At 39.8% G+C, this 11,460-nt stretch overlaps 1 protein-coding gene across 3 annotated transcripts; it reads right to left on the minus strand.

The window, feature by feature from the left end:
• Nucleotides 1–8,364: 8,364 nt before the first annotated feature.
• On the minus strand, nt 8,365–11,163 carry LOC115744908 (heavy metal-associated isoprenylated plant protein 32-like). 3 transcript variants are annotated; one of them, XM_048281321.1, is made up of 4 exons: nt 10,834–11,163; nt 10,442–10,517; nt 9,410–10,183; nt 8,365–9,373 (listed from the first exon to the last, which is right to left on the minus strand). In XM_048281321.1, exons 1-4 carry the CDS (start codon nt 10,861–10,863, stop codon nt 8,706–8,708), a joined length of 1,548 nt encoding a protein of 515 aa, XP_048137278.1. In that variant the 5' UTR covers nt 10,864–11,163; the 3' UTR covers nt 8,365–8,705. The 3 variants fall into 3 exon arrangements, with proteins under 3 accessions (XP_048137278.1, XP_030536173.2, XP_048137276.1); XM_030680313.2 differs by having other exon boundaries at nt 8,365–9,260; nt 9,297–10,183; nt 10,834–11,162; XM_048281319.1 differs by having other exon boundaries at nt 8,365–10,183.
• Between the last annotated feature and the right edge of the window lie 297 nt (nt 11,164–11,460).

Here is an 11,460-nt window from a genome sequence, read left to right on the forward strand (position 1 = left end):
GTGCAAAAACCCTAGGAGAGAAACAACAAAAAGCAACCGCACATGAGAGAGAGAAAAAAGGAGTGAAATAATGTTACGTCAGTTGAGCCTTTTGGTGAAAATTCCTATCCCTGGCCTCCTTCTTTTACCTTAGGAATCTCTTATTCTTTTTGGGCCATTTTTCCCTTGGGAAGCAATGACCAAAAAAAAAAAAAAAGTTAACGCACGTTCAAAGGTAGACATTTAGAAGAGAGGGAAAGTTCAGTATGGTCACTGTTTTGGTTGTTAGCTAATTGAGTCTTATAACTTTTTGAAAGAGACGCATTCGAGACCTAATTTCATCGCGGGTGACAGTGGGTCACTAAAGAATGGGACAGTTTTAACTTTCAAGAACTGAATTATGATTTTACCGTAATCCGTAACTAAAACGTATGGATTTTGTTGATCACTGGATAAGCTTGACTATGATAGTCACTTGAAAATTTAAACTCGAAGTCTCTGTAAATAGGGGGAATAGCAGGATTTAGCGCATCGATCTTTTCTGTTTTCTTAAAATCTTGGAGAATTACCAAAAAAAATTCTAAATCAATTGCAATTATATCAATTCAATCATGAACTTTTTTTTTTTGGGCCAATTGAGTCCTGAATCTTTTTCATTTGTGCCAATTCAATATATCCATCCAATTTTGGCTGAAAATCTCTTACGTGGACGTCGTCATCCTACATGGCACGGCCAACGCAGACGTAGATAATTTTTAATAATATTTAAATTTTTGTGATGTCATTCAATTTTATTTTTTCTTTTATTTCTATTTCTATTTTTTCTTCCCTCAATGACCGGCTAAAAAAAAATAAAAAGAAAGAGAAAGAAAAAAAGGAAATATAAAAGATTAGAAAAAAAAAATACAAAGTTGGCTGCACTACCTAGGATAGTCACGTCCATGCCGACGGTTTTCGGTGAAAATTAGATGGATAAACTAAATTGGTATAAATGCAAAAGGTTTAGGATTTGATTGGTAAAAAAAAAAGTTTAAAATTGAATTGACACAATTACAATAGATTTATGACTTTTTTGGTAATTTTTTCCTTAAAATCTGGAAACCATTTTCCAACTAATTCTTGTAATCGAGTGCTCCACTCAATTGTCAACAAAATCTGTGTGTTGCATTTTCCTTGAATATGGTCGAAATTATGCTTAATTACATAAAAACAAATCAAGAACCGGCAATCAAGTCTCGCATGATACAATAAGATGGCAACTTTTTTCGCGCCTCTTTCAAAAGATTTACGCCTCAGATGACTAAAACAGAATGACTACAATTCAAGCAATCGACGGCCCAATATCTAGAACTTCTACTGTATTTATCCCGTGATGCGAAGCCAAAAAAAAAATCTAGAAATGGCCAAAAAAGTGAAATCGTGAGGGAATATCTGCCTTGGAAGTCAGCAATGTGTAGGGACTATGGGACAAGTTAAGAATCTCAGCAGATTGGATTACTTTTGTCAAGTTGTTGTCTTGCCTTTTATCAAAGAAAGATAGAAGCCAAAATTCTGAAATCTCCACCATCTTGCATGATTTTCTTGCCCTATTTTTTTTGGCTTTATTACATACATAAAAGTATGGTCTATCTGATCTTCTTCCGAGGATGAATCTTCAGTTGTGGTCCTTTCACATTTTTGTGTGGATATTATAGTAAGAAAAAAATAGACATTATCTGTGTCCAGAGCTATTAAAAGACAAGGCAATTCTTATCTGTTTATGAATGGACTCTTGCATGCAATGTTTACTGTATTTGTGATTTATGAATGGATTCTTACATACATAAAAGTATGGTCTATCTGATCTTCTTCTCAGGATTGTCTTCCGCAAGAAATAAGACTTTGAAAAATCGGCCCAGTTATTTTCGCCATATTCAATGATCAATAACAATTTTCTGGATTCAAGGACAAACCTCTCTTTATCCCGGCCATCATCAAGCATCTCCGCAAGGTGGTCAGAGATATGAGCTTATCACTTGGTCTGATTGATGACATTCCCCGCAACAGGCGTATACAAAGAAATTGGGGCCTTTCCCCTTCTATCTTTGAGGATCGCCCGTTGCTTAGATTAGCTTTTCTTTTGGCTGTTGTTTCGCCTCTTGACTTCTTCCTACTGTGGCCACTGTTTGGCCCTTTAGGTCTTTAGTTCCTTCTTATGTTGTGTCTATGTTGACCGCTACACCTTTGCACCCTTCGGGACACTTCCAAGTGTAACGATGGGTATGAGATTTTTGTGTTCGGTCCTCTTTTGTATTTGGCACCTTGAAAAGTTATATACATACTTACCTTACCAAAAAAAAAATAATAATAATAACAGTTTTCTGGAAAAAAAATTTGTCATTAAGGTAACATGCCTACGTCCGGGGTTCTTCTTTTCACCATCGCCCAAAGCAAAGTCCGAGGCGTCCGTGGTCCTATGGTAACGTTTCTATTCGAACAAAAATGATTTTTTCTAATTATGTTTCCGGAAACAATTTATGAGCAGAAGAATGCATTTGGTAATTGCACAAAATTTATATTCCCAAAATAGAAAAAGAACATAAATGTGTTTAGTACTACCCTAAAAATTTCTGTTCCCACTTTTTTCAATTAATTATAAAAATGTCAGCGGCAATGGCGATGACCGGTGATCGGCGGATGTGATCGGCAGAAGTGGCAACCGACCGTAGAGGGGGCAGCGAACTCATGATTGTAAAGACGAGCATTAAGTTACACTAAGCTTATTTTCTTAAAATGACATCGTTTCTTTCTCTTTTTTTTTTTATATTGGGAACAAAGCAAATGCCTTTTTTACTTCTTGTTTCTATTCCTGGGACAGAAATTTGTTCCCGGAAACAAAAAAAAAAATCAATTAATGTACGAGTTTCTGAATCATAAACATTACTAAACAAGTCCCAAGAATTTATGTTCGATCTTTATCGAAGTATCTATCCTATTCTCTGCTGTAAATTCCACATTCTAAATAAAAAATGAAGTTCGTAATGACTTATTTGACCTTTACAATAATATATAAACACATCTAAAAAGCTACCTTATTCCTCAATTTCAAAAAATAACTACAAATTTCCTCAATATCTCAGCTTTCACGTGCGTGTATAGCGTGCACTTCAGCTCGTGTTTTTATTTATATAGTAAAATTTCGAGTTGAGAGAATGGTCATTTCTAAACTAGTCAACATGCCACTTCACTTTGTCTTTCTTATTGCGGGTGGACCATATTGAATCAACAAGCATTCCTAAAACTTCTATAATCCGATCGAGTTTAAAATTTAAATTTCAAAAAATGTATGAGGAGAGAATATGCTCGAGTATGTTATGTCAAAACATGGTTTCTTGGAACAAAATAACTTCGATATATTTTGTTCCATTTAGCTCAATCTCTTTGCTAATGAACAAGATCAACGATATACATTTAGTACAAGTTCAACAAAATCAATTTAACTGATGAAAAACAAATGATATAGGTTATTGCACTGCATGAACATATTTTCATTTGTTTTAATGCAAATTTGCTTGAAGCGATCCACAAGTAACTCTTTTAAAATAAATCTTATCATTCTGATATATCGAGAATTTAAATATGTAAAAAAAAGTAAGGAAATGATTTTTATACCTTGAGAATTTATTATAAAGATTACAACCTAAGGGGCTCTTGTCCTTCCCACCCATCTACCAATCGAACTCTGCCATCATGAATGACTTCCCAGTTACCCAAAAATTTTAAAAATAATAATCCAAAAGAATAAAAACTATAAATAATTTGAAATTGTTATACCGTCCAATATGGATGATCCCCGAGCAGATGACCATGTGACTCTCATATGGAACCCTTGAATGCTCAGTTAATTGCATTTGCAGGCGCATGACTGCCCGAGATATTCCCTTCAAGAATATCAACCACAAGATGACAAAATTGGTAGAAATCCAATAAAATAATAGATCAAAGCCCCAATTTTGGAAACCCTAGACACTTGCATTGGTATTGTTACAATACACTAAGATATCAAAGCCCGACAATGTTGCTTCATCTAAGTTTATTTTATTTGCCCTAAGTTCATCGAAAAGTATGTGTTTGAGAACTTCCTCAAACCATATTAGGCGCCTAATTGATCCATTCATAAGGAATGTGAGCATAAGTATGACAAATCCAACCTCGGAAGAGGTTACGTTATTAGGATAATTTTTGTATACACCGTCGGTGGACAAAAATATTTAACCAAATCTTCGTGTAATTATTCATTATATCTAGGTTCAACTCAACTTTTACATAGTCTAGTTTCTTATCGGTGTCGCGAACAAAAAATCAATCACTTTAAAAGCATGTGACTGCTCAATTGTGGTTTGGTTAGGTCTGTTACGTTAACAATAGTATTTATGAGAGAAGAGCATGGGGAGATTTACGTTCATGAGGACAATGAGTTCGCCATGCAGTTACCTCAACTCTTGCTCTATAGATATAGTTTAGGAACCATTTAATCGAGAGATATTGTAAGTCAAGATTACCTCAAATTTGGTGAACTGATGAATCTAAGTCGATCTGCTCTCCATGAGTTTTTTTTCATTTATATCCCTCAATCGTATCTTTCATAATACGACCTTGGGTTAAGTCTAATCAAACTTTGATTTCTTTATTAAAAAAATAGGTCAAAATTGAAGCATCTTATTAGGAAAATTTCAAAAAAGAGCCCAAAGTCCTTTCATTTTCTCAAATAAGGGCCTCAAGTGAACTTTATTTCATATAAAGACCTGAAATGGCCATAATGTTTTAGAAAAGGGTTTGTCCTAAAAGGCATTTTCGTCATTTCTTATTTTATTTTTATTTATTTTTTCTCTGTTTTTCCCTTTTTCTGGTTTTCAAAAATTTTAAAAAATTGAAAAAATAGCCACACCCGTGGGAGGGCTGCCCCTCCCACTTGTGGTAGCTAGCCCAGCATTGGTGGGGGGTCGGCGAAGGCCGGCGCCTCCGCGAGGGCCAACGACCCCGCCGACCAAAGGCAAGGGCCAAAATCGGGAGAGGATTAGGCCCTCTCCGGGATCCGGGCAAGGGTCGACAACCCTCGCCTTGAGCAGGGCATGTCGCCGCCCCTCCCCTAGTTAGGGCGGGGACCGGCAACCCCCCACCCAAATTTGGGAGAGGGCCCGACCCTCTCCCGATTTTAGCAAGGGCCGGCCCGGCCTTCACTTCGATCAACGGGGTTGTCGACCCTCGCCAAGGTGCCCACCTTCGCCGCCCCCCCAACCCGGCGGTAGGGGGGCACCCAAAGGCGGGAGGGTAGGCTCCCGCTCTCGTGTGTATATATATATATATAATTTTTTTTATTAAATTTTAAAGAAATAGAAAAAGTCAAATATAGAAAAAGACCAAAATGCCCTTGAAATTATACCCTTTTTTGAAATTTTATCGCCATTTCGGACCCTTATTTGAAACAACATTCACTTCATACCCTTATTTGAAAAAATGATGGCACTTCAAGCCCTTATTTGAAACAAAGTTCACTTGTGGCCCTTATTTGAGAAATCAAGAGGACTTGGGGCCCTTAAATGGAATTTTCCCATCTTATTATGACGAAGATCAATCGAAATATTAAATACAGTTTGTTGGAGTGTGATTCATACTTCCCATCAAGAGGTGAGAGGTGCTAATTATAGTTAACGTCGGCAGGTCAAGGTTAGCCGGATGGACCGAATTGGCCCAAATACAAAAAGGTTCGGGATTCAATTAAAAAAAAAGGTTTATGACTTTTTTCGTTATTGTTCTAATTTGGATGTGTGATTATAGTCCCAAATCTATCGCATTAAATTTTTGTTAATTTCACAATGATCATGAGTTTTGAGTTTTGACATAAAGTCCCAAACCCATCTCGCTAAAGTTGTGGGGTTGTCATCGGATACCCGCAACTCACCATGTTGTGTTTGGGACTATAATCACACATCCAAATTAGAACAATAACGAAAAAAGTCATAAACCTCTTTTTTTCAATTGAATTCTAAACCTTTTTTTATTTGTGTCAATTCAATCCATCCGAACAACCTTGACCCGCCGACGCCGATGTGGCGACTTTTAATAATATTTTAATAATTTTTCGATTATTTTCTCTCTTTTTTTCTTTAAGTTTTTTCTTCTCCTTCATCCTCTAGCTGGTGCGACCGGCCATTGGCGAGCCCAAGACTCGCCTTTGGCCGGTTGCCAATGGTGACCGGCTGGAAGAAGAAGAAAAAAAAAGAAAAAGAAAGAAAATAAATAAATAATTAGGAAGAATACTAAAATATTTTTAAAATTATCCAAGCCAGCGCTTGGCTGGCCGAATGAACTGAATCGGCACAAATATAAAAGGTTTATGACTCAATTTGCAAACAAAAAAAGGCTTAGAATTGAATCGACATATTTACAGTAGATTTAGGAATTTTTTGCTAATTTTTCCATCTAAATCAACAATCCAATTTAGCAGGAAAAATATTCAAGAACTAAATTTCATGTTCAACAAAAGTCCAAAGGCCGAGGTGCATTTATCTTTTGAAGAAAATGGTTAATATCATTAAATACGTCAAATTAGTACTCTCATAATATATTTACCCCTAACTACACATGACACAAATACCCTAACTAATTATTATATCCTTGAAACTTCAAATGATATCCCATGACACATTCATGGAAACCAATTGTAATGAAAAAAATCCCAAAACTACATACCAATCGCAAATCCAATTTCCGTTAAAATTCATATATGTCACACGTGCACTTTTTATACCATATCTGTCGTTCTCCATGCAAAAACGTATTCCAGTTGTTTTGGTCAGGAGCATCCGTTTGAGTTCTTTTGTTAGACGAAAATTAGATTGATGCAAATGTGTTACGGAGTACCCATTCAGATTTTTAATAGTATTAGCGTTAGAGTAATTCAGGTTGCGACGATGGTAAAATTTGAAAGGAAGAAGGAAAATTACGGAAGAAGTTGCCTAATCAGTTCTAAACTTAACATATGGATGCTAATTCAGTCCAAAACTTTTCAATTTTGCCAGTTTCATCATAAACCTTTGCTTGGAATTTCAACGTGGTCCTTTCGATCAATTTTTGTTGAAAATGCTGATATGGTGAAGTGCCACGTAAGACGCTTTGCAATTTCCGGAGAAAATTAACTGGAAGAACATTGATTATCGTGCAAAGATGTATTACTAAATTGATAAAACTGAAAAGTTTGTAACGGAACTGACATATGTGCAATGGATTTAGGACTACCCCCAAAAATTACACCAGAGGCCTAATCCACCCTTAAAAAATAATTTTAACTGCCTATTCTCTCGCTAATCATCCAACTACTAGTTTATGTCATTTGGCGCGAGCCTGCACATACAACCAAAATATCACAATTTCGGCTCTCTCAGTTTCACATTTTGTGGACCCAACAAATTCCCCAATCCTAACTTCATCTCCAATTGTATAGTAAACAAACAACATAATTTCATATTCATTTATATATAACATATGTGTTTGATACATTGGGGTTTGTGTTTAAGAATTTTAGGTGATAATCCTACCAAGAGTTCTTCACGGGTGACAATTTCATACTTCACTCAAGAATCTCACTTGTCTTGACTCGGAATTATGGTTCCTGACTCATTAAACGGCATTGGATAATATCATCCTTATGCTGTTCATCCTTGTGTTTCGACCAAAAAATATATATATCATCCTTGTGCACACATATACCAAGTGTCAGGTCGAGCATCAGATGTTGTGTTAATTCGAAGCCCCAAGGCTCGTATGGCGGGTGTGAGAGGTTAGCGCTCCGAACCCTTGACCTCCCCTCCAAATCGAAGCCCCAAGACGGCATCAAGATAAGGAAGACCGGGACCCAAGCCAGCACGCCTAGCCAAATCGGGTCTAGGCAAGGCATGGCCCCTACTAGAGCGACATGTTCATGTCACGTGCCGAGGTTTTCAATGCACAACCAGTCGATCATATGGCCAAGAAGAATCCCAAGACTTGATACGTCTTGGACTTCTAGGTTTGCCTAGGGTTTTTTACCATTTTCTAGAATATTCCCGGATGCGGACGAGACAGTAATTGTCTCATGTTTTTGAACCTTCTTATTTATTGTTAGTGATTAGGTAGATGAGAAAATGCTACCTGAGCGATTAGAACGAATATAAATCAATGGTTATGATAAAAAAAAACCCTCTACTATATAAAGAGATGTACTCCTCCTTATTTGATCATCCACAAGAAGAAATACAAAAGCATTCCTCCCAGAGCCAAAGTCGCCGCACAAATCGACCCTCAACTATTGGCCCGTGACATTCGGGGGGGACATTCACATATGATCAATTGCAAGATACATGAAAGTTTTGAAAGAGATTAGGAGAGAGACGGGGTTACTTTTTCACCCAAGTCCCCCTTCTCCAAAAACCATCTTTATTCTGTTCGCAGCATATAAACATTATATGAACAAACAAAAACAACCTTCCAAGTCCTCTCAAGCTCACTAGAACTTCATCATAATAAGGTCTGCATATGCTACTCATGAAGATGATCCCACTGACAAGCAGCTTCAGTTAGCTTCTTCCGGTCAAGATCAAACCCATCACCGTCGTGCACAATCCTCATTCTTCCAACTCTAAAGGATGTCCACCATCAACCGCAGAACGGCCCGCCATGGGTTGCGAGCTTTTCTTTCAGGAACTCTCTCACATCACATTGCAACTTGATGTGTTCTCATCACTGAAGATGTGGGCGTACTGATCCCCTGGCGGTGGGTATGGGTATGGATATGGGTAAGGCGGAGGGGCGTAGTTGACTGCCGGAGGTGGCCGGGCATACATCATGGGTTGGAACCGCTCGTTGCCCATCGCTCGCTGTTGATTCATCACAGCAGCTAAGTATTGCTGTTGCTGCAGCTGCTGCTGTTGCTGCTGTTGCTGCAGCTGCTGCTGTTGCTGTTGGAGATACGGGTTTCCCGGGATGACCCCCTGTCCAGAAGCACCTTGGAAGTAAGGGCCGCCGCCGGCTCCGGCAGTGGGCAGCCCCTGAACGGCCGGGATGCCACCCATTTGACCCATGGACAAATTGCCCATTTGGCCCGTTGGGATATTCATTCCACCCATTTGCCCTAAATTTCCATTTCCCATAGCCATGCCTTTTGGTCCCCCCATGAGGAAATTACCATTGTTCATAGAGTTCAACCCAGCATAGTTTCCGCCGTCGCCGCCACCTCCTCCCCCGTTTTTGCCATTACTGTTGTTGACATTATGACCACCATTTTGACCGCTCTTGTTATGAGACCCCCCACCACTACCACCATTATTACCACCTTTGGCATCTTGAGGCAATCCTCCACCTCCATTTTTCCCACCACCTCCACCAGCTTGATATTGATTTCCAGCTCCACCACCACCACCACCTTTTCCCTTCTTACCACCATTTCCACCACTACTCATCTGAGCAGGCAACGCCACACCTCCACCTCCGCCGCCCCCACTGCCTTTCTTGCCATTATATCCATTGTTCCCTCCATTTCCACCAGCATTCCCTCCCTTCTGCGCGTTCATCATCTGTGGATGATTACCATTCATCATCCCATTGAGCATGAAATTTTGACCAAGGAGCCCCTGACCACTCCCCATCATGGGCTTCATTTTACTGGGAGGGTGGCGTGCATCATCCCAAGCATCATCGAACTCATCATCATAGTCGTCGTCGTCGTCATCGTCATCGTCATAGTCATCAAAATCATCATCACACAAATCATCCTCAGGCAAATGGAACCTCACCGTCTTCTGGCTCTGGTCCTTGAAAGGCGTCTTCAGGTCCTTGAACTGAGGCAGCTTCAGGTCTTGAAACCCTTTGATCTGTTGGAGCTGCTGGAGCTGTTGCAAGTTTGGAACTTGTTGATGTTGACCTCCCTTCGGCTGGTTGCTGTTGTTCCCACCCTTTTGGGCCTTGTTGTTGCCACCACCACCTTTGCCATTGTCGATTTGCATGTTCTTGAGCTGGTTGCTGAGATGGCTCTGATTGTTGTTCTTGTTAATGTTGTTGGGCTTTTGAGCGCCCCAAATCTCTGCATGTTTTCCAGATTTTGTCAGCTTCTTGATGAGCAGAGCTGGGTCTACATTGCCTAAAACCGTCACTTTGCCCTGTTCTGAGTCTATGGTGGTTTTGAACACACCTGCAACATTTCAAAGAAAGGGAAAAAAAAAATCAGGTGAACGTTTTAATAAACAAGGATCTTGAGGCCGCACATGCTGAAAAATTAACTTAGTCTGGTCAAAGAGAGGAAAAAGAATTTTACAGATCCACAGAGAAGAAAGGAGAACAACTATAGACAATTTTAACGAGCAAATTACAAAATTGGCCCAAAAAAATCCATGTGAAAACAAAAAGTTCTGAAACGAAAAGGACCCAACGACAGGACAAGGAGCAGTACCGTCAATCTTCTGCAAGATTTTCTTGATCTTCTGCTTACACCCATCGCAGTGAATGTTCACTTTAAGCACGCAGGTCTGCAAGAACAAGAAACCCAGGCAAAAAGAAAAAAAGAACAAACAGGAAATGAGCCACCCGTAAAACAACACAGAAGCTGAAAAGGAGCTCATCAGGACAAATGGGCACGGCAGGTGAGGTGAGGAAGCAACGAGAAACTAATTGCAAAAACAAGAGTAAAAAAAAAGAAAAGAAAGAAAAGAAAGCAGAGACATAGTGCAACAGGTGAAGTGAAATGCAGAGGAACAAAATACTTGGGGAGCTCTTAAATGAGCTGCCGGTTTTTTAGACAGAGAAATGTTGAAGGGAGGGAGGGAGATTAGACAGATGAAGCACCTGGATCTTCAAAATCTCTTCTTTACTCATGACTTGGAGTTGAAGCAGAGAGAGACACAATAATGGAGGGGAGGGGGGGAGGGAGGGAATGTTGCTTGACAGATCCGAGCAACAGGAGGTGAATGAGAGAGAAAACCCTGCTCTTTCTTTTGGGCTGTTGGAAGCAAAGGCAAATGTCTGTGGGTGAGAGAGAGAGAGAGAGAGAGAGAGAGAGAGAGAGGAAGGAATGGCTCTGTAGCTCGTTCGAGCAGAGAGCTTTGGAATCCAAGAAAAACTCTACCTCAGAGAGACAGAGAGAGAGGGTCAGCAGGAGTGGGTGGTCGTTGAACTTCTCACAGGGGACTCTGCTTCCTCTATTTCAGGATATGCGAGAGAGAGAGAGCAGTGAAGTTCAAGCTTCGGTCGCTCGACAGTGGTGCTGCTTTGGGGCGCGGTTAACGGGTAATTCTGGACCGAGCCACGATCGTCGAGCCGTAGCCATGTGGCTTTTGGCTTTCGTGGGGGTGTGTCGGTGTTGGCTTGGCTTCAAGTGGAGCTGAGCATTGTTGGCTTGGCTTCAAGTGGAGCTGAGCATTCTTGTCCTTTTCTGTAATTGATATTTAGGTGCGCCAGTCAAACGGGTGGATT

The sequence above is a fragment of the Rhodamnia argentea genome, chromosome 6 (genome assembly GCF_020921035.1).
Source record: "Rhodamnia argentea isolate NSW1041297 chromosome 6, ASM2092103v1, whole genome shotgun sequence".
In the NCBI taxonomy this organism is placed as follows: domain Eukaryota; kingdom Viridiplantae; phylum Streptophyta; class Magnoliopsida; order Myrtales; family Myrtaceae; genus Rhodamnia; species Rhodamnia argentea.

Excerpts from the sequence above, each read along its gene's own strand:
- LOC115744908 (XM_048281319.1), bottom strand. The coding sequence starts at position 10,863 with ATGAGTAAAGAAGAGATTTTGAAGATCCAG. Across the intron at positions 10,518-10,833 it reads AAGAGATTTTGAAGATCCAG|ACCTGCGTGCTTAAAGTGAA; the intron begins GTGCTTCATCTG and ends TTGTTCTTGCAG. Across the intron at positions 10,184-10,441 it reads AATCTTGCAGAAGATTGACG|GTGTGTTCAAAACCACCATA; the intron begins GTACTGCTCCTT and ends GAAATGTTGCAG.